The sequence below is a fragment of the Podarcis gaigeae genome, assembly GCF_964106915.1.
Source record: "Podarcis gaigeae genome assembly, chromosome: 3".
Classification (NCBI taxonomy): domain Eukaryota; kingdom Metazoa; phylum Chordata; class Lepidosauria; order Squamata; family Lacertidae; genus Podarcis; species Podarcis gaigeae.
In genome coordinates, this window is record NC_139680.1 from 93,745,482 (window position 1) to 93,769,213 (window position 23,732).

The following is a 23,732-nucleotide window of genomic DNA, read 5'->3' on the forward strand; positions in this document are numbered from 1 at the left end:
GGAGGGGAGGCCTAAGATTCAGAAGAATCTTGTTTGATTTTTAAAAATGTAATTATGTTAATTGTGTGATTTATTTTGTAAGACCAATAAAAATTATTTCAAAAAAAGAAAAAGGAATCTTAAGAGTTGGAAGGCACCCAAGTGTCATCTAGTCCAACCCCCTGAAAAAACAGTATCGGGGGGAAATTGTAATAACAGGCTCCAAACTTATAGGTCAGAGCAAAACCATAAAAGTAGCACAGTTCACTAAAATTAGTAGGGTAATCCTGGATGGATCATGGAGGCTTAGGTGGAAAGGTCCACACAAAGTGGCTCTCACTATTCTAGAAATTTCACAAAATATAATTTCAATGCACTGCATGTATATGTGAGTGACTGCTTATACTCAAACTCGTAATTACTTTCCCCACATTGCTAGGGGGCTACCTTGCTTTGACCACACCATCCATGCATCAAGCCGACAAAGCAAGGGTGTTTTTGATGTGTGTGTCCCCCCTTCCATCTTTTGAACATTCACACAGAAATCGTCCCTTGAAGAAGTGCTACAAAATGGAATCTGGGTTGCCCTAGGGTTGGTCAAAAGCTGAAGCTGGTATTTGGAATTCTGGTATTGACATTGTCTGGGGTTTTACTCTGATGTTTTATATTTCAGCTGTTTCCGTTTAATCGTTTTGCTTGTAAGAACAGTTGTAACCTGCCCTAAGCCCTTAGTTAAAAATATATATATCACGAATTAAAGAGCGCTTGCATCTGCTGCTACAGGAGACGTATACTGCAATACCTGGCAATTTACCATCCCATCCAGATGCTCAAATGTAATTTTCCTTTGGTGCCCTACTAAAGAGGAAGATTAACCTCACCTCTCCATGCATTAGGAACATCAAACAAGGATTTCACTAGGAATAATTGGTGCCTTTCTACTGAATTCAAAAGCAGGCTTGTTTATTGAGAGCAAGTTTCTTGCGGTTTAAATCAGTAGCGCCATATTGGCACTAAATGATTAAAGATGCAGGAGGCTGTTTTCAAGCTCATATAAAAAAAAGCACACCTAGAAACAGAATCTAGTTTCAGATAGGTTACAGTAGGAAAATTGTAGAAAATTTGTCCATCCAAATCTCCCAGCCATCAAGCATGAAGGCCTATTATTATAACAGACATTCCCATCCATCTACTTCATTATATAGTGATCCGCAAGTGGGTTTTGAAGCCTGTGCACATGGGGGTCAAATCCAAAATAACTGTTGCTTTTAATCCTTAACTGGTACAATAGATGGGCCCTGGTACATCTGCAGCAGCACAACTGGACACCTTCACCTGCCACAGTTGCAACAAAGCAGTCTCTACATCAGGAGCTGCCACCGCCCAATGGCTTGACCTCACCCCCAAAGATTCATTGTCTCCAGAGACAGACGGGTGCCAAGAAAGAACCTATTACAATCTTTAACTGTATTGGTCTATCATAAAGCTGCGTTGACGCAGGTAGCCAAACTCAGGAGACACGCGAGTCTTATCTTACATTTTAACAACTGGTAACTGCTCTCTGGTTGTAGAGTTGTTTTGAGTGGCTGTTGCAGCTTACCTCTGAGGTGAACCGCAATCGTCACTCAAAATAACTCCCTGTACAAGCGCCTTGAGGTAAAGTGTCACCAGTGCTTTTCTTCTAGAAAAATAGGTACTGGCACTCACCATGAAGCTGTTACAGTAAGCGCCACACATTTTAACAATGACGAAAAAGAGTACCCCCTGGAAAAGAAAAAAGCCCTGAGTGTCATCACATCTGCCACCAGTGGAGGGGGGGGGAGGGGGGAATCACTGAATAGTTTGGGATGGACACCTGAAGGGCTGAAAGTGGCCAGCTGCTCCCTCTACTAAAGGAATGTCGAAAACACCGGCAGTGATCTACCCATTGTATGGACCAGAATTGTTGAGCTTCTTTTGGGGGGGTCCAAAGATCGACCAGGGGCACCCTTCGATCAACCAGTAGATCACGACTGACCTGTTGCGACAGCCCTGCTCTACTTGAACCAAGACAAAGACTCTGCAGTGGAGGGAGGTTAATCTTGCTCATCCTACTGCCCTTCAACTCTTAGAGAGTTCCTTGAATTAGAGGGATCTTTCCACTCAGTGGATAGACCCATCAAGCAGTGGTCAGGCACCAAGACCAAGACGCACCCAGTCAATTTCTGGCCAGAAAAGGGAGCAGGAGCAATTCACTCCAATTCCATGGCCCTGCAGAAGAGGACTGGGGAAGCCTCAGCGAAGAGTGTGTTCTCCAGGCGTCATGTTGCTATTGGGTTAGGATCTCAGACGGGAGATGGGACAGGCACAAGAATGCCAAGTTCTGTCACCTTCCTCCCTTCGGTTTTTCTGTTGTTATCATTGCCCCAATCCATTGGGATCATTTTCATTCCAGAAATGAGAAAATTCTGAGGACTCAAAAAATTTAGCTAGGCCCAACAGATTCCGCATGCCTAGATGGCTTTTATTTGTTTTTTAAAAAACCCAACCACTACAGATTATGGCGGCTTTTATTTCTTGCTGTATCTGCTGAAGGATCTGCCTAATTTTATTTGCAGTTTAACACACTGTTGTTGCTCTTGTTTTATTTTGTTTGCTATTTACCCAACAAAGCTTTTGAAAAGAAACACAAAAACAGTCGTTTCGCAACAAATTGTTTTTGAAACTCCGCTCGGCTTCTAAAGGGATGCATCACGTAGCATAGAAATCCCAAAGTCTCCCTGGGTGTGTGGAATTAGTTACACAGTCTTTTGGATCCCAGCCCTGGTATCTCAAATTTCAATTAACTTTCAGAGTGCAAACTCAATATATTAAAGAGGATTCAAAGCCATTGCCCCCTCCACACGCAAACACACATATGGAAAAAGGAGAGGACACAGTATGGCTACATTTCCTGGCTTTTCCTCCTCCTTTTAAAATTAAGTTTTCATGGTCGTCTCCAGTTATATCAACGCTCAGAGACCAAAATCACACATTAATGGTTGCTTTATTACCTACAAAGCCTTACGAAGCCAAGAAAAGTTAAGTCTCTATAGAAGCAAATAATTTTACATGGTAAGGATATTTCACTGTTTTATTTTATGAACTGATAAACACCTAGCAAAGTTACAAACAGAGAGGTGGAAATGCAAGCATCATGTTAATATTTAAACTCATAGAGACCTTGGCAAAAACCCCTCCCTTTTTCCGACTGGGCAGGTGCTGCTGTTTTGACTGTACAACTTTTGTTTTGGAAATATGTATAAATTAGACATCTTTAGAGAGGAAATACTGCAGATTTCAGGATTGTTGAACGATGCTTTGTTAAAACGAGTTTCCCCTCAACCTTCAAAGAGACTGTCTGTAAGAAAAAGGCATCCTTGCTTGAACCAAGAATCTTTATATTAACCACCCCCCAAAAAACCCCCCACTAGTTTTTGAATCACTTTGGATTTCATCTGTCTGAGTCACTTTCACTCTCCTCCTTGATTCCACTGTCTTCTCCAGCAGCGTTTTCCCCATCACTCTGTTTATCCCAGTCTTTCATGGAAGCTCCCATCATGAAGTCGTCTCGCAATATACTCCACGCCGGTCCATCTTCCGATCTAGATTCATCCTGAGGGTTGGGAAAGGAGACGAGTGTGAATGGTAATATCAAGCAGAAGCAAATTAAGTTTCCTTAACTGGAAGCATCCAAGACAAGACTATATTTAGAATTATAGATATGCTACCTGATCCCTACAGGGATCTTGCTTTAAAAAGTAATGGAAACCTTTAAAAAGTAATGAAAGTACCCCCACGCAGAGGGCCTTCTTAGTATCACAGTAGTCTCTCACCTACGGCTGTGGAACACCCTCCTCTCAGATGTCATGGAACTAAACAACTATCTGACTTTAGAAGACATCTGAAGCCAGCCCTGTATAGGGAAGTTTTTAATGTTTGATGTTTTACTGTGGTTTTCTAATCTGTTGCAAGCTGTCCAGAGTGGCTGGGACAACTCAATCAGATGGGTGGCAAATAAATTGCTATTATTAATATCTTCACTCAAACCCCACCTTGCGTAGCTCACATCTGACACCTACTCACATGGCTAGAACTTACAAAAGAAATATCCAATTTAAAAAAGAAATTAATGTACGTAAGACATTAAACCATCTTAAAAGCAAGAAAATCGGTAAGTCAAAGAAGCATCAAAGGGGTCTTTTTCTCCAGTAGCTACCCCTGACATCCCATAGAGTGGCGGTACTCAAGAGAAGACTTTCCTCTACTGAAGGTCTTAGCAGGGAGTCCTTCACAGTCCTGAAGTCAACTAAACCCAGCTTGCAGAGCTGACAAAGCACTGCTACAAACCGATCATGTTGCCTGGCCCAGGCAGCCCCGTTTATGGTATTACAGTAGCCCAACCATCAGGTTACTGAAACATAGGTTATCAGAAGAACATAGAACACTGAAGTTGGGCTATATCTACCCAAAGCAGACCTATACCTGGCATGCCTGCCAACCTAAGCTGGTGAAAGGCAACCTGGCCTACAGAGGCAACATGTGGCCTCACTGACAATGCTGGAACATCCCCCAGGCAGCCCGCCCCTTTTGGGGAGAGCACAACCCTGTTAAGAACAGGGTGAACCACCCACCAGGAAGACACCAAAACATGAACGCAACCGAGTAGAAGAACAGTCTGCCAGCACATCTTTTGGAAGAGGCCACTGAACAAAAGCACTTGAAAATGGTGCCTCAAATTCCAAGCCATAGGATACCATGGTCAATTGCATTTAAAGCGACCGAGGAGAATTGCACGCAAACTCCTGGTGGTTTTGGTCCCTTGAGGTGACCAAAAGCAGGCCTAAAGTCTACATGAAATGTCTCTAGAAACTCAGCCCTCATCCAAGAGTGCTTGGCACTGTATGGCAATCACATAAGCTCCGTGAATCCCCAAAGAAGGGTGATTCCCACCTCTAAAAACTGAAGATGTTTAACCGGAGACTTCTTCAGTAAATAGTTTACAGCGTACTCCATTATCCAACATGTTAGAGAGCTTATTTTGACATCTGTAAGAAATGCAGCATTTTACTAGTAATCCGAGGGCTGGCTCATGCATGACATACATCACTTAATCTCTCAGCACTCAAGGACTAGCAGATGAACGCAAAAACTACATCTGGGATCTACAGGAGAGCACTGCAGAGTGTACAGGAATGCACAACGACATCTCCCCCATACTCCCAAATCTCTCTTGGTGGATCAAGTTAAAAAGCTTTTGGATCATGCGTGCAACTCCCAACTCTGTGTCATTCCAAGAGATTTCAAAATACATGTGAACTGAGGACCGGCTTCATTTTATTTCTGCAAACAAGGTGCATGCAAGGACACAGCGTTGGGTGCTTAAGTAGCAAGAGTGCTGGCTATTTTCAGACAGGCTACAAGCATGGCATGGTATACTTTGACCTCCCCCCCCCCCCATATGGATTAATCTATAGTTAACCCAGGGAACAGTGTCTTTTTAAAAAAGCTTCTATGTGGCAATCTAAGCTGCCTCTCTTTAATTACTCTCAAGATACAGCTTCATTAAGACATTACCTGGCACATTGCACCAACACAAAACATGGGTTTCATAAAGCCCTCAAACAAACAACTCACCCCAAAGTTAACATTTAGTGTATCTGGTTAGTTACCCAAAAGCCTCCTTGGTGTCAGTCAGTCATATGGGGCAATATCTGATGATAGTCACACTCAAAGGAGACCCACTGATTTCAATGGGTCTATTCAGAGTATGACTTAATTGTCTATCATAGCAGAAAGCTGCCATGTTGTTGTTGTTCAACAAGTTCATATCTGGATAGCAATACACTGGTAATTTTACTCTGAATTTGTTTTTTTGCTTGGAAGCAAGTGGTATAAGGCTACTTAGAGAAGGTATAAAAAAGACAGAAGTTTGGTTTTTACTAAGGATTTAGAACTTCATTAGTCGTCCGTTATTTGAGAATGAAGAAGCAAAAAAGACATTTTCTACAGTGCAACAGCACCACTTTGTGGTGGCTACAATTCAAGCAGCAGCATACCAAAACATAGCCTTTGCAGCAAAAGCTAAACGTGTCCTGTGGCTTAACAAATTTAGTTTGCATTCCTATATACAATTATGTGGGGGGATAAATCCCACTGAACTCAATGGAGCTTACTTCTAGATAGAAACATATAGGACTGCAGTGCTATTGCATCAACAAGGCATTTAGCGCTTTCTTTTTAATAAACATTTACCAAAGAAAATTTACAGAGAGATCCACGGTTATGATTCGTTTTCAGTCCCATTAAATACAGCTCAGCTGTGTTCAACATCAAACTAGCAGCATAATTCTAACCACATCTAATCAGAAATTCCCAGGTCCTGTTGAGTTCCCTGGTATGCAGGTATAGTGGGACTGCAGCCTAAATATTTTTTTTAACTTAAAGGTAAGTATTAATGAAATACCTCATATACATGACTGCTCCAGAAGGATGTAATCTTGCAAAAAAAAAACCAGACCCATCTGCATTCTTCCTTCCCCCTGCTCCTCACATCCCACTATTAAAATTAAACAGCATTTTTTTACAATTATTGTTAGGTTCCATTGTAATTAATTCTATGGATTGGTTGGTTTGGTAAGCTTTGAGGCTTACACAAACCCACCAAGAGAGTTCTTGCTATTACCAAGAACCATTGTCAAGCTGTAACGCTCCCTCCTAACCAAGCCCCATCACCATTAAAATCACTTCCTTTCTTTCCTGCAGGGTAGAAACCAGCACAGATCTCATGTGTCTAGCGTTTGATGGGTGCACACATGAATTCATGAAATCAGCCAGGCACTAGGTGCAATTCTTCAGCTGGCTCTTGGCCACTTGCAACCAAGTCAAGATGCCTGGGCATCTCCACCATCGGGAGGTGCCTGCCTGGGGACCAATGGATCTGGACTGTTTTCACACACTAATACCACATCCTGTAGAATTCTACTAGTTACAGTGGTACCTCGGGTTACATACACTTCAGGTTACATACGCTTCAAGTTACAGACTCTGCTAACCCAGAAATAGTGCTTCAGATTAAGAATTTTGCTTCAGGATAAGAACAGAAATCATGCTCCGACGGCGTGGTGGCAGCAGGAGGTCTCATTAGCTAAAGTGGTACCTCAGGTTAAGAACAGCTTCAGGTTAAGAACGGACCTCCGGAACGAATTAAGTACTTAACCCAAGGTACCACTGTATATTTTTATCTGAACAATCAGAATGAATGTCAGAAACCAAAATGCTTTTTTCTGTGCAGCCTGAGCAGGAGCAGTGAACAACATTATAGTTAATTGTTGTATCTTGTCTTCACTTACCCCAGCCCCTGCTCACAGTTGTGAAGAATATCCTTATACTATGAATTGTCTGTGTCACCCTTAAGAAGAAGGGGATAGGAATAGGCCAATAGGTATGTGGACTGTCCCTGGATAAAGTGACTTTTCTTATTTTAGTTCTCAAGGGTTGTCATCTGAAGTAGCCAGATGTTTAACTGATAATCAATCAGAGTCAGTAAAACATTTGAAAAACAAGGCTTTAGAGCTGTCTTGCCCCCAAATGGCAACTAGACATTCTATTTTGGTGACTGTAACCTTGGTTTAAGGAGCTATTTGGCATCTAGCTTATATATCTGAATTTCTAACACTGATCTGCTATATGTACAGTGAGAAGTCCTGAGTTTCTGCACATCTACATAGCAAAATAGACATATGCACTTTTCATACATCACTGTGTATATGAAGAGTATATGTGATTTTCTACATGGAAGTGACAGCCACATGGAAAACTTGTTTTGTGGGAGGACACCCACTGACAGAGAAGCACCTTGGGCCACCTAACATATTTTTAAAACTCAAAGCCCACAAACACAAATCAGCACGTCTGATGTGCTCATTGACTTCACCCCATGGGCCAACATGTGAATCGATTCTGACCCAGTTCTCCTAAAAGAGAAGAGAAAGAGTCCAAAGAACACAATAAGGTCCTTGTCTACATGATTAGCAATTAGCTCACATCGACTCTCCCTCTGCAAAAGCGTATTATCTAATGCCAGAATCCAACTTCCTCTAACAAACTTATTCCTGGCACCTGCAACATGACGCAACTTTAATTCTACCTTATTAAGCCAAGGCCTACATTCCTTGCCTTCCAAAATGGCACATTCCTGAGAAGCCAAAACAATCCGTATCTTGGCACAGCAGTGCAGAGAGGTGTATATTCACAAAACCCCACACCTACATAGGCACTTCTTTTTGCATTTTTGTAATAAGAATGATACCATCATATGGCTGAAGGAATAGTGTGCAAAATTCCTTACCCACCCACCCAGAAAAGAAGATGACTGGTCTTCTACGTTTGCTTCATTGGTGCAAAGCGAAAAAATTGTAAATTTCATTTGGTGCTTAGATGCAGTGTCTCATCTCTGTTCATGTTTTCAACAAGTTGTCATTTACTAGGCATCAAAGCATGCAAAATTTCAATGGGGACTGGATAGTCTTGTCTTATTTCCTAACATTATCCTTGCAGCAAAGGCCTGCTTCTGGTTGAACAAACTGCAGTTTCTTCTACACCAGAAGTAGAAGCTTTACCTCTCCTCTCCTCATACACACAGAGCACAATGGAGGGCTGAAATCCCAAGACTGGTGCTCATAACAAACCATTGTTTATTGTTGCTTCCCAACCAGTCCAACGTGTATGTGAGAAATACTTCTTAGAAACGGCAAACTTAAGCTCTTGTACTGAAATCAAAAGGACTTACAAGTAAACATGTTTTGCAGCAGCTTTTTGCTCATTACTCTGAGGACTCATTTACCAGGGCAAACTAATCTCCATTTAGTAGAAACATATTGGCAGTCCAAGCTCAATTAGTAAAATAAAAATAGAGACAAGACAACCCTTTGGAGGCAATAAAACCAGCCCCAGTTGGGGCACTGCAATTTTTACAGGGGGGCTGAATGCCAATCATTGGAAAGCATTCAAACCTTCATCCAAAAAAAAAAATTCTTTGGGGGGTGGGCTTGTGACTTGTCTAGTTAGGTATGTACCGTATTTTTTGCTCTATAAGACTCACTTTTTCCCTCCTAAAAAGTAAGGGGAAATGTGTGTGCATCTTATGGAGCGAATGCAGGCTGCACAGCTCTCCCAGAAGCCAGAACAGCAAGAGGGATTGCTGCTTTCACTGTGCAGTGATCCCTCTTGCTGTTCTGGCTTCTGAGATTCAGAATATTTTTTTTCTTGTTTTCCTCCTCCAAAAACTAGGTGCGTCTTGTGGTCTGGTGCGTCTTATAGAGCGAAAAATACGGTAAAATCTTCATTTGGCCTTGCACAGGATTGTGACCAAACTTTGAAGCTGGGAATTTACCTAGGAATTCTCTTGTCACTGAGTTTGCCAAACCACAGCACAAGTGAGCTTCTACCCATTTCCCCCGCTTTAATTCTTGATTGCATGAGCAGTCTTTGGATGTAAAAACAAATCAAGTTTTTGATAGGCAAAGACATCAGCTGGGACATTGAGAGAATGCTATATACTAAGAATGGCTAAATACAACCGCTGCAAGCTTGAACATTTAAGCTCCCTATGAATCAGTGGGACTGAGACTGAAAAGGGCATTGCTTTCCCAGCTGTATCGACTTAGCAGCTCTCCATAGCAAAAAGAGATTTAAAGGAAATCTTACGATGGCTTTTCCTTCCCATCTGCATTTGTAGCTACCATGTACGTTGCACATCAGCAACAAACTTGACCTCCCTCACCCACCCCCCTCCTCAGTAAAAATAGGTAACTGAAGCAAACAGCAGGCAGTGGGAATCAATGGCAATACAGCATTTAAGTGTTCCCTAATGCTGGCTGAAAGGCCTTGAACTTGCTTCATTCTTAAGCCATTTTGACTTCGGTGCATTACTATAATAATCACTGTATATCCCAGGTCCCCAAAATGAGGAGGAATATTAAAGACAACTATTTCTTTCATGTGGCAACTTTGGTTTATCAGGTCATTTAGAATTTCTACGATGAAGAAACAAAAATCCCTCTAGGGCCTCAAAGGGGCATTACAGCTTTGGAAATAGGCAAAATGCATTTAGATTTAAGCAAAGGCAAGTGATAAATCATTTAAAAAAAGGCTTCAGTCAGTTGAGAGCCATACTGAAAATAAACTCCAGTCCTCTCTGCAGAATGCAATTTCAGTTGGTGGGTGGGTGATGGAATTGGCCACTGCTGTCTTGGAACAAAACCCAAGCAGCAAGTTATACTGGCTTCAAAACACAAATGTGAAAAATGATGTACACAATTGAACACCCACATCAGCAGCTCTTAATCAGGAGGCTCTGCTACAGCTGCTGGAAAGCATTCCCAGTAAGCAAACATCGCAGAGAATTGTTTACAACACCTGGTCTCCATTCTATTCTGGATAACTTCATCTCCAGCACACAGAAGTGTTGTGTTTGTCCTGCTTTAATTAGCCACAGAGCTGTGGAATTACAGGTTCGCCTTCTGAGTCTTTGCTGGGGGACCACCCAAGAAAGGCAACCTGTCTCCATGTACACCCAATATTTAACAGCCTCACTTGGGTTCTGTTTCAAACCAGGCGAATAAACGCATGCTTCATGTTGACACTGACCAAGGATGAAGCTCCTGCAAGCTTAAGCCCAGCACTTAATCAGAAACATGCACGGAGGGCATCAATGGGCCATACAGCGCTTCTAGGATCAGAGGAAGCCTGCCTCTGAATGCCAGTCACTAGGGAATTGTAGCAAATCAGGGATATCGTGCTCATCGCCCGCCTGGGGTGCTTTCCCAAAATATCTAGTCTCCCACTGTAGGAAACAGGATGCTTTGATGGACAGGTCTTTTGTCTGATCTGGCAGGGCAAGCTAAAGCACGATACAGGTGGTGGACGCCACAATTAACATCAGGCCTTTGGATGCAACCTTACTTACTCCCAGTTTCATCCCACCTACCTTGCTTATGACAGAGTTCTTCCCTGGCCACATTCACTCCTTATCAGCTGGAATGTGCACAGTTTCTATAGCAGTTCTTTGACTTGGAGGCAATGGCCACTTTCACACCATGCTGCTTTAAATGTATGTGGACAGAAACTGCACAATCCAACTGACAGATGAGTATTCCCAATTAAGATTCAGTTGCTTCCAATACTATTCCTCTCCAGCTGCTGACTCTTCCATTTTTGGTGTTCAGGATTCAGCAGCAACCCAAGACCATCACCCTTGGTTTATGCACTGGTACATGTCAGCGGCGGCTCATTTAATCAGGTCAGATATTCAGCACATACATAAAAATGGGCAAATAGCTCATGTTTTCCAACCTCCAGTCCAGTAGTGTTTCATGCCCTGGTTTTCCCTGCTTCCTCCTCTACAAAATTAATACTAAGCCCAAGGAGCAGGATGCTGATGGGCAGTGCCAACCCCTTGACCTGGTTGCAAGGAGGCAGACAGGTAGAAATTGAGGGCAGAATGTGTTTGGTGGGGCAGTAAACAGGGATAAAACTAGACTGCTTTCCAGCCTACAGAACTTTACTTTGAACAACAAAATGGCAGTAGAATTATAGAAATGAGCATGCATAAAGTCACGTCAAAGAAAATACAGTTAAGCAGCAGCAGCAGCTACAATGGCTTTCAAACTACAACTCAATGAGCAGACAAGTGGCAAACTGCATCTGCAAATTAACCTGGGGGGCCTTAGAAGCAGCGTCCTAATTATCCTTTTCAGTCCCATGGCTCTATGAGATTTGCAACATTGCCAGATAATTTCCATGTGACCCACCAGTGTTCAGCGCTGTTCCACCCCTGGGATTCCATGTTTGAAAATATATACAATTAGTACTGGGGCAGAAAAGCTTCATTGTTCCATAAAGGAAAAAAATACTTATTAACTTAAATCTGCATCACTAAACTTGAGATGTTTTCAATAGACCAAGATTCTCTGTAGAATTCCCCCTACTTTTAAGAATGCACTCCTTATTAGGGGAATATGTGCAGAGCCAGTTGAGAGACTGGCAGTACTAGGGTCTAAATTCTCTGTTCATGAGCCAGGTAGGGTTAACGAAGGCGTAATGCTTTGTTGAACATCTTAATCCCGACCTGGAAAGATCAGACTGTCTATCGGAAAGAATCCATTTTTATGCTAGCTTAGCCCTTGGCCTCCCTGGAGAAGAGCCTGCCAATCCTGGCCATTCTGTACCAATTCCTAAAGTGTGATATGGACCATATAAAAGGGCTTGGACTGCGCTTGGCCAGTTAATTCAAAAGCCTCTATGATCCTTCCAGGTTGTTACTAAGATGCAAGCTCAATAAGGCAGGCAGGCAGGCAGGCACACACACACACACACACACACACACACACACACACACACAAAAATCAAAACTGCTTCCCAAGGTGCATTGCTTACTGATGGCTAAACGTGAGGCTCTGATAGCAGCAGGCTGGCTACTGAAAAGCAAGAGGATGGTGGGTGCAAAGTCTCATAAATGAGGACACACACAGCTCGATGCACTACAAGCTAAGGAGCAGGGGAAGAAAAAGACATCTTCCTTCCTTCCCATCTTCTTCTGACTGGTTTGCCAGAAAAGGCCTTTTCTTGACCACCTTCTTAAGAAGTAGGGGGGTAAAGTCACACCTTCACTACCAAGGCCTTTCACTCCACATTGCTGAACAAATTTCCATGACCCTGAAGAAATTTGAAGGCAACTTTATGCAAGAAAAAGGCATGTTGTCTATCTATACAACGGAGCCCAAAGCTAGAAGTCAATTTGGAATTAAAATGATACCTAACGAAAGCTTGGGAAGTTTATATTTCAGAATTTACTATCGTTACAGATGTCCACAGCAACATGACTCAACAAAGATCTGAATGGTGCCATTTTCAGCTTCAATGTAAAAGACAGCTTATGGTTAAAGGTAAAGGTAAAGGGACCCCTGACCATTAGGTCCAGTCATGGCCGACTCTGGGGTTGCGGCGCTCATCTCGCTTTACTGGCCGACGAAGCCGGCGTACAGCTTCCGGGTCACGTGGCCAGCATGACTAAGCCGCTTCCGGCAAACCAGAACAGCGCACGGAAACGTCGTTTACCTTTCCGCCGGAGCGGTACCTATTTATCTACTTGCACTCTGACGTGCTTTTGAACTGCTAGGTTGGCAGGAGCAGGGACCGAGCAACGGGAGCTCATCACGTCACAGGGATTCAAACCGCCGACCTTCTGATCGGCAAGTCCTAGGCTCTGTGGTTTAACCCACAGTGCCACCCGCATCCCAGCTTAGGGTTAGGGGAGCCTAAATGAGAGATAGCGCAGGTGAATTAGCATTCAAGACAATCATGACCACAGGAATAACGGAAGCTGTTAGTATAATACTGTCAAGTTAAAACTCAAATAAAATATATGTGACTATCATGCTTCTAAAGTTCAATAAAGCAGTCCTAATTGAATTAGAGATTTTGGATGTCTGTGCATAATGCATGTACTAGATCAAAAGGTGTGTATCGCAGGTTGTTCCAAGTTGTTTTATATACCATTGCTATATTTAAACAAAAAAACCATTCTGGCAGTAATACCGGGGGAAATAAGGTAACAACCCGAGTTCCCCTTGCAAGATATTTCGACACAATGGATAGTACTGGTTGTTAATTTAAGGTCATGCATTACATATGAACACATGCACAAAACAGATCATGTAATTGTTGATTTATCACCACTATGATTTAATACACTTTTTTCTCTTGCAAGTTTCTACAATGCAGTCCTGTTCTTCAGGCTACTTAACAAGTTCCAAACATCTCCCTAGCTCATATATTATAATAGCAGAGGGAGATTCTGGTATGCAGACAAGCAGCTACAGTGCTTCTAGCAGAGACACCCAGCAGAGGCACCTCCACTTTTGCACAATTGTTAGGATATATGAGGTTCAGCTACACTTCGCAGAACAAACTTTTAAAAGCACAGAGGAGCAAGCCTGACTACAGAGTGCAGATATGCAGATACTGACGTACAACAGAACTGCAGGAGCAAGGGGAGCAAAAACACAAACTTTTCCAAATTGCAGAGAGGATCAATTATGATGAACAAGGGAGGAAGATCCTGACAGTAGGGAGGGAGACGCTCTCTGAATCTTGCATCTAGCCTCAATAGAAGAGGGGAAGTGTAGAAATCAATGCTACGGCACAGCCTGCCCCTCTTCATTCTCCACTGCCAAGTTCTTGCATTATCTCCCTCCAAAACCACGCTGTGCTCATCCTCTATCTCCCAGAAGATTGTATCTTAGTACTCCCTGTGCAAAGGGGTCCAAGGCAGGGTTGGTATTCCTGGCTGGCCCTACAGTGGGCACTGGAGTGGTGGAGATAAAACTCTTCAAGTACTGGGGGATATCCAATAAAGATAGAGTAGACTCAATGGACTTAAGTCCCCATTATGTCTCTGTGACAGGCCATGCTCAGAATAACTCAACTCAACGCTGGGAATACAAATGTTCCAAGCCTGCCACCCCTCAAAGCTACCACACTCTAAATAGCACGGCACAAACAAACCCCACTGCCTTCCCCAAGCAGGCTTTCCAGATAAGGAAGATGGGAAGGAGGCAGAGACCACAAGATCCTACCCAGAAACAAGCATTATGTACCTTGGAGAGAGAAAAAAATATATTACAAAAGTCAGCAGGTTCAGCGAGGATTAAGAAATACTTTGATAAACCGTTAATGATATGAAAGGCAAAGTCCTTGGATCCCGTTCAAAAAAATAATTACTCCCATCTGAGCACAGAAAATCTGCAGAGAGGGCTACAGTTTTTAAAGAAGCATGAACAAGTTTTCAAACACCAGACTGTGAAACCTCACTGGAGCTGTAGAGGAGACAGGCGATAGGAAAACCCTTCTCTGCTGGTGAACGTGAACGAGCATGCACAGGATCTGCACAGGCAGCAAAATTAGGTGGCACGATAAAGATGGTATCAGATTGTAAGCAGGGGTGGGGAAGGAAATCAAACTGTGGTCTCTCCGCCCCCCCCCAACACAAAACGCTGGCTTTCTAGCTGCATACAATTTTAGGCAGGGAAACTTCCCACACTTCCCAAATTTGGGACTTTACCACCTTATTCCGCTTCATGTAAAGATCTGCCTTCCATCTTTCCTTTTTCCTTTCTCCTTCTGTGATGGAACTCCTATTTGGGGACTTCCCTGGCTTTTTTCTGGCCCACATAGGACCAGTCTGGATAGTTGGCCTTGCTGAAGATTTGACATTTTCATCCCAAAAAGTTTTGGATTTGAGTTTCTACTGAAATGAAGCTGCATTTTAATGTTGCATTTTAATCTTGTTTTTAAGTTATATTTTAATCAATTGTTTGTATACCTGGTGTTAGCCACCCTGAGCTCGGTCTTGGCTGGGGAGGGCAGGGTATAAAGAAAATTTATTATTTTTAAAAATTGTTGTTGTTGGTGTTGTTTTGCAGTTGTAGAACTCCAAAAGCTACAAAAAAATCAAAAAAATCCAGCTCACAATGTAGCGAGGAAGATGTACCACAAACCCTTCCTAGGAATGTACCCTCCACGGCATTAAATTCCTCTATTAAAGAAAAAACAAGGCACTTAGGTGGCAAGGCTGGTGTTCAACTACTTCAGACCCTGCTTGTGCTGCTCTCTTCAACCTCGGGTCCCCAGATGGTGTGGGACAACTCCCATCATCCTTGAAAGCTGGGCAAAGCTAGTCATGGATCATAGGAGTTCGAAGCCAACAACGTCTAGGGCCCAAGGTTGAAGAATTCTGTGTTACAGCATGCTCTATTCACTAAGGATCACATGTGCTACTTTGAGAATATGGTGAGATATGGTGTATGCTTGAGCACAAGCAAAGCAGTTCTAACCTGCAGCATGCAGTTACTATATGGAATTGCAGGCACTGGAGAGGTCTTGCTCTCTGTTTCAAGGTTTGTTCAGCAGCACATCTGCTGCCCACACGACTGTTCAGGCTACGGTGTGTGCTGCTGAGTAGGCAGTGTCATAGCGGAGAGGCAAAATAAATACTTTCTTCATGACGAGGGCTTCTGAATGATCTGTGGCTGACCTTAAGCTACCATAGTGTAGGAACTGATAAGATTCCTTCCCTGTGGCCTTGAATATCGACACTTACAATTTGGCCTACCAGAGCATTCATTCTTCAACTTCAATCAAAACATTTCAAGTTCAATTAAGACTTGTTTTCCAAAGCTGGACTTGCCAGGTTAAAAGAGAGAGCGAGAGAGAGATGCTCAAAGCAGTTTAGAAACCTAATAACCATGCATTTGCAGGCATTCCCACACCAACAAAAGGACACAAAGTGGTGGTGCACACTTTTGGCAATGCACGGCACAAAAATGTGCACAGTTCTGACATCTACTCATTGCACGGAGCTGGAGGAAACTTTGTGTTCCCCACTTCTCTCTGATCTATGGCCACAATCAAGCTTCATAGCCCACCCCCCCCCAAAAAATTAATACATTGAAACAATACTTCTCCATTGCAGACTGATTACCCTGGAGATATTCATGCAAATTCCATCTTTCGCAGTTCCACTCAAGAGTTTAGATGCATTAACAACCTACCTGTCACATAAAGGCTGCAGAAATCCATAAGGAAGGAACGCTTAATATGCATGTCCCCAAAATACCTCCATCCACAAATATTTGTGTTCTGAGGTCAAGTTCCTACCTGATGCTGAACATGTCAATTCCCATTTATTTCTTTAAAATGTGAAGGGTGGGGAACAAAAGCAAAACCAAAGCCAGCCTTGACTGAGAGCCACATGGCAACCCCTCCCCCCCCCCAGAGTTGGTTTAGTTGAATAGTAGGAAGAGATTTAGAGTTCAAAAAGTTGCAGGAAGTGAAAATGGGGGGGGGGGGGGAGAGGAGAGAATAGCCACAAATACCAAGGCATTACTATAAAGACAGATTTTGCTGCAAATGCATATGATCTAAAAATCCAGGATTTTGCACACCTCCCCACCAGCTTTATAACATTATTTCAACTAAGGGGTTGAGGGGAAGGTATCAGATGTTAGGTTTGGAAAGCTGACAAAAGCTTCTCCCATCCAAAATTGATTTTCTGAAATACCTACCAAGCAGGGGGTGGGGGGTGGGGAGAGAACCAAACACCCCACATCGTACTTTTTACCATGCAAAAAGACAAACAGGACATTTCAGCCGTACAGAAGCAAGATGTCCTCCAGCACCCATTTCGTTCATCAGTTCCACGGGTAAAATATGTACGGGGCCTAGTCAAACCACAGGAGTCTCTGCCTGGCAACTGGGCATATTGGCTAGATACCGTGCACAGCACACCTGAATGTGCTGCCGAGTTGTGCACAGTCTCCATTTAACCCACAGTAAAACTGAACACACAGAGACACACACACAAGACTTCACAAGGGAAGAGGAGCTTGTTCTCTTCTCATTCTGCAAGTACTCCAGGCAAAAGGAGAATGAAGACCCTCCCAAATGGGAGCCTGCCCAGTCCCCATCCCCCCCCCCCCAATATACCATAATGGCATGGGTTTCGTTCTCCTTGGCTAGGCCACGCTTGCATATTACCCCCTCCTTACTTCCATATAGCTCCTGGTCTGCCTTCCCACCCAACCTCAATGATGTTTAGTGACAAGACCTGCTCTGTCAGCAACCAAAGCACCAGCTCTGACCACAGTGCTAGCTATGCAACACGCCCTGTAAGTCAGTTTTAAGTTTCTGTGTACCAACAGATTACGAACAGCAGCGCTGGAGAGCTTCTATTACAACATCAAGCTTATTATTCTAATTTTTCCAGCCTTTGAAATCAAGCAAGCCGGACAGATTTAAGGAGAAATGGAACACTTGGCAACAGTCTAAGTTACTCTTATTACCCAATGAATTTTTAAAATACTTTAATCGTACACTTGCGTGAAACTCAGAGGGTTCTTCATGCCACGGAGTGTTTCGGCATGCTTCCCGAAAGCACACTAAACAAAGAACGCATGACAAACTGTTGTCTCTCAACTGATTAAAGTATTTCTTGCTGGCACAGGAAAGCGCTTAGTTAACTCCAATGGAATGGGGCCAAGAGAAGTATTCCACCCACTAGCGAGCACAAAGTTCAAGCATGAACGCAAATATGCATTATGAACATGCAGCTTCTGAAATTCTAGATTCCGAAACCCCAAGTCCTGCTCCCTTTCGAATCTGACTGATCCAACATCTTTGCCCTTGCACGACTTTTTAAAAGCAGATTCCTCTCGGAAGGAATTATTGTATCGGCAGTAACCTTGCAGCTAGGCTGGAACACAGGTATCTCGGCAGAACTTTTAATGAAAACTAAAACACTGCAGATAAAGTCTGTCCCTGATTCAAACCAGTGTGAACAAATGTCATTCTGAAGTCTGAGGTCAGCCCCAGAACCAAGTCATTCACAAGCCCACCACAGATACAGTCCTACCTCGGGTTGAAGTTGCTTCAGGTTGAGCCTTTTCAGGTTGCGCTCCGCGGCGACCCGGAAGTAATGGAACGCGTTACTTCCGGGTTTTGCCGCTTGCGCATGCACAGGCGCTCAAAATGACATCACGCGCATGCGCAGAAGCGGCAAATCACAACCCGCACAGATGCAGGTTGTGTTCGCTTCAGGATGCGAACGGGGCTCTGGAACGGATCCCGTTCGCATCCAGAGGTACCACCATAATGGTAAGTACCAGATGAAACGTAGGAAAGACAGAATTTCTAACCTCCAACCTGTCATTTCAAGTTTTCAACAGTCTTAATATACAGAATGTAAACAGTCCTTCTGGTTCAGATCAATGGCCCATCAGTCAAGTATCCATAGCCAGAGTGGTTGACATAGGCTGGGTTGATACACAACACAAACCCATGATTTGCTTATTTGAAACTGTAGATCCATAATGTCTGAATGTGAGCCTACTCCCATTTGGAGCTATCGAACTCAAAGCATGGCTTGAAGCTAGGATAAGCTGTGGTATACTTTTATGTTTGAATTGACAGATCACTGATAAGCTGCTCCAGCTCATGAGGCTACTGCAGATAGAGATGGGAGTGAACTTTTGAAGCTGGATGATGGGCAAATAGGAAACAATTCAGATAAGAACCATCGGTTGGCTTCTTAACTATAGCTTGGCAGTATGCCTGAACTCAGCCAATGCCTGTCGCAAAGATGTGCGGAGAAGGACAACAGGGGATAGGCAGCACCATAAAGTGGACCACTTGAAAGCAGAGATGGTAGCTTGGAGCAAGAACAACGCTGCCTAAGATCTCATTTTCCCTTTTCAACCAAGATGAGAGAGCCAAGGTTTCCTGCAAGTGCTGACATAGTTTCTAACTCAAATTTCAATACCATTTCCCAGAAAAAAATAATCTGTCCAAGACTGAACACCGAAGGACCAAAAAGGGGAAATCTGTCTTAGAAAGTTAGCAGTACTGAATATGTTCATCTCTCCTTAAGATGCTCCAAAAGAAGATACCCAGAAAATGTGAAGTGGGGACTTCCAGTGGGGCATTTGGTGTCAATGGCTGTGTTCTTCTAAGCTCCATTGCCCCACCAAGCCCATTCAACGCTATCCAGACCCCAAGGAGGACAAAACAAAAATGTGAACAAGGTAAGGACTTTGCTTAGGGAAAACCTTAGCAACTGAAACTGTAAGAGCACTTTGAGAGTGGACTAGACCACCTTGGGAAGTGGTGGGCTTTACTTTCCTAGAGGTATCCAAGCTAGACTGCCATCTGTCGGGGGTACTGCAGCTGCAGAATCCAGCACTCTCTAAAAGGCAGCAGCAAGGGTCATGAAACACAGCATGTCTAGGGAACCTTGGGCCCTCCAGGTGTTGCTGAACCCTCATCATTGCTGGCTACGTTTGCTGTGGCTGACCGGAGTTTTAGTTCAACAATATCTGGAAGGCCAAAGGTTCCCCAGACATGTTATATAGCTTCCAAAACTGTGAATAACATTCAAGCAGTAACGTACCTGACACTGAAGAAGTTCCATAATCATTTGAAGCCAGGAGAGCAAAATTACACAAACACGCAAGTTGAATGGCTCACTCTGCCACATTAGAACCACTGCTCCAAGAAGTGGTACCTACCTGTTTGCTTTTCAAGGTCTTCCTGGCAGCATTTTGCTCTGTTTCCATCCCTTCCATTCCTCTCAATACATTGATAAAGTCTCTCTTTGAAACAGACGAGATCAATTTTGCCCGTTTTCTTTCGGAACTCCCTGCTTCTTTCACCTTCTCACTGACATTCTGTTGATGCTTCCGGACAGCATTAAATAGCTGAACGACGCCCCTGGCAGATGAAAGGAGGAGTGGTTAGGCACCTGTTGTTTCACTGCCACACCTGCTAGGTAGCATGGCTTTGATAAAGCGTCTCCTCAGCCCCACTGCGCCAGACACACGAGATAACGACAAGAGGAGTCAGGGTAATAAGTCAGAACGCAAGTGGGTTTAAGACACCATTCAAAAGCCAAAAGGGATCCAAATCATGCACTTTTCGTAAAATCAAAGAACAGTGAAATGTAAGGACACCGCACACAGTCACCGACCCAAAGGCTAAGAGACCTTGGCCCACAATTTGTGGCGGCAACAATGTGTACTCCTTCTAGCACCCAGTAAACATTCTAAGCCCAGTTTCACACCACACTACAGTTTGCGCTCGGAGAGTAGCATCATGATAAGGAAAATCTAATTTAGAGACACCGCAATCCCATGCTAATTGAGTTTCACGAGCATCAGTTATCTTCAGGCTTGCTTGTAGCCTTAACCAAACACACAGACCAGCGTCGCCACAAAAAATGATGAAAAAGCAAGGATTATTCCTACCAATGGCAGTGTCCTATGAACCAGGCTGTTGATGCCCATTTTGTGTTAGTGATTTTGGTTTGAGTGCCGTTTGCTGTGACAGAACTAAGCCTCATTTCCAACACTTTTGTCCAGTAGGTTGTGTGGAATTATTTTCAGTAATTTACAGTACCTTTCAGATGGCCTATAAAAATGTCTTATTCCTGAAACTATTTATATGGATGCGCAGGATTCCTCCCCTTCTTTTATAGTGCCCCTGGGTAACCGTTCTCGAAGAACACTGGGCTTAATTCATAAGCAGCATATTTTTAGTGCACTGTAGGGGTCACCTCCCCTATTGTTTTAGTGCCTCTTCACTCCCCCCCCCCCCCCGTTTCTGGGAACCAGGTGGCCTTCTGTGGCACCCAGTTTGAGAAAAGACTTAGTAAAAGTTACTGGTCCCACATTTTAGCAATTACTGGAAGAAGTGTGGATGCCTCCCTCACATTCCAGAGGAATCTCAAGCAGAGTTTTTTACCATCTCCCTTGGTCTGAGAGAAGTAGCTATTATTAGCTGCATCCTCCTGTCCTTAAGTCAAGATGCAAGTCGCATCTTCCTCCAGGACAGAAAAACCAAAGAACCCAAACACGCTCACATACCTTAGCTCTGTAAGCAAAGTCAGCACAGAAAAGGTATTTGCTTCATGCAAAACCTCTCTTCTTGGCATGGAGTGCACTCACTGGGAGAGTATCTGTGTGAATGTCTACGCAACCTGTCAGGTGTGTATATGCACACTGGAAAAATTATCAAAATGCTTTTATTCCTGCTAAGGGTCAGTGCATGCAAAAATGACAGAAGGGAATAGGAACTCTGAAGCAGTTCGGCCAGACACCAACAAGTAGTAAACAAACTGAAAACTGTGACACTAGGTTTTGGGACATGCCAGAGGAGTCAGCCAATGACTTAGCACACCCACCTACGCAAAGTTCAGAGGCAAGCTTTTAAAGCAGTCTCTGTGGAGGTAAGGATGTCAAAAACAAGCCCACTGATATGATCAAGAAAATGCACTGGTTATGTGCTAGACCAGAGCCATGTGGTGCAACGCTAGGTTAATGCAAGACAGTAATCTGACCGCAAGAACAGCGAGTTTTGGTGAATGCACTTTAGAGAAATACAAAGAGTGGGAGAAGTGATTGATCTGTGTATTTTCTAAGTATGGAATTAACAAAAACGATGAGCTCAGGCCCAGAACTCCTGCTGGGCGAACACTTAACACGTTATAGTCTTGTCCAAATTTTAAGCTTTCATAAGACTTCTGAAATCTTTTGTTGAACTTGATACTGTACGAGACAGAACTAGGTATAAATCATTTGACTCCCACGAGTCACTTCTTAAGAGTTCAATTTGATTAGAAGCAGATTACTCAGGCATGCCTTTAGATCTGTTTTCAAAAGCCCAAACACACACTCTTACCTCGTGGCAATTCTCTGAAGGCTTCTCTCCATTTCTCTGTCTTTCGCAACATCTGGCTTCACTCTGCACATCATTTCCCACTCCCGCTTTTTATCAAGCTGCATCATAAATATTGTTATGCGAAAGAGCATTAGGCATTTTAAAAATGCAGCATGCACATATAGATATTTCTTAAGAAAACCAAGCTGATAAATCATGTAGGACGACGTTAGGTGAGGATGGGGAGAATACCACTACGCTTAACAGCATCACTCCTCTAGTGCCAAGCGATAGGCCCAACAGGTCAGTGGTGTGGATTTTCACATAACAGGCTCTCCAGCGAACCTTTCCAACTACATTAGAGCCAATGGATCAAGCGGATTCCTGAGCAGGGATGTTCTGGGCGTTGAGTTCTCCTGCCAGTCAAAGTCAACAACTGCAGTGTGACCTGGACATTTGGATGCTCACCCAGGCAGGCGATTATTTGTTCTCACCAAGAACAAAGAAACTCAGTCAAACAACATCACACCTACTTTGAACCATTTATCCTGGGCAAGCAAAATGTTTAAAGCTGATCGACAAGGTTGAAATAGTTAACCTAGAGCATAGCCTCTTATGAAATGAATTCTAAACTAGAGTTGAAGGGTATGCAGGTCCCAACTTATTTGTGGGGCATTACCCCCTTCTCAAGATGGTTTGCAGCACTATCTGACCACCACAGATGAACAGCGCAGCTCTTCAAGAATGACTTGAGTACGTTTGCCCGCAAATAAGCAGTGGTGCCCAGTGATAGTGACCTTGTATTCAGACTCTAAATATTTTGGGAGCAAATGAGCAACCTCAGTACTCTGACAATACATGCGACTATTGCATTTTACGGGGAACCTTGAACAATCTCCAAGACTGGGAATCATTCCAATGGTACAACCATCCAAGCCTGAGACACTGGAAGCAAAGGAGCTTCTAGATACACTAATAAACACAACTTTAAATTGGAGTATAATACATACTATAGCTATGCTTAGCTATTGTCCAGACCTTTCTTCAACTTTTAAGGAGGTATGACAGATAAGATACTTCCTTCCAAGACTCAACTCCCAGTGTCTGTTTTGAAATCTACCTGTCTTAATGAAGCCGAAACGTTTTTCAGTTCATCCGCTATTTTGTCAGACACTTTTAAAGTTGTTTGACATAGCTCAGAACAAATGCAGTTAGTTTTTCAAAAACAAAAGGATTGCCACAATTTTTAAGTAGGGTAGAGCCATCAAACTTCTTCATACAGCCAGACTTCAACTTTAACACAATTATAGCCGCTTGCTAAAAGTTTATATTAAATGTGTAACACTTAGAGAAAGTTATACAGTAGTACCTCGGGTTAAGTACTTAATTTGTTCCAGAGGTCCGTTCTTAATCTGAAACTGTTCTTAACCTGAAGCACCATTTTAGCTAATGGCGCCTCCTCCTGC

At 43.3% G+C, this 23,732-nt stretch overlaps 1 protein-coding gene across 1 annotated transcript in view; it reads right to left on the reverse strand.

Annotated features, from left to right (window-relative positions):
• Positions 1-3,077: 3,077 nt before the first annotated feature.
• RRP15 (ribosomal RNA processing 15 homolog) overlaps positions 3,078-23,732 on the reverse strand; it is a 28,952-nt gene continuing 8,297 nt past the window's right edge. The window contains exons 3-5 of the mRNA XM_083733798.1: positions 22,288-22,385; positions 20,121-20,322; positions 3,078-3,613 (exon numbers count right to left, since the gene is read on the reverse strand). Of these exons, the coding sequence (XP_083589924.1) occupies positions 3,452-3,613; positions 20,121-20,322; positions 22,288-22,385 (462 nt within the window). The 3' untranslated portion in view covers positions 3,078-3,451. The remainder of the gene's footprint in view (positions 3,614-20,120; positions 20,323-22,287; positions 22,386-23,732) is intronic.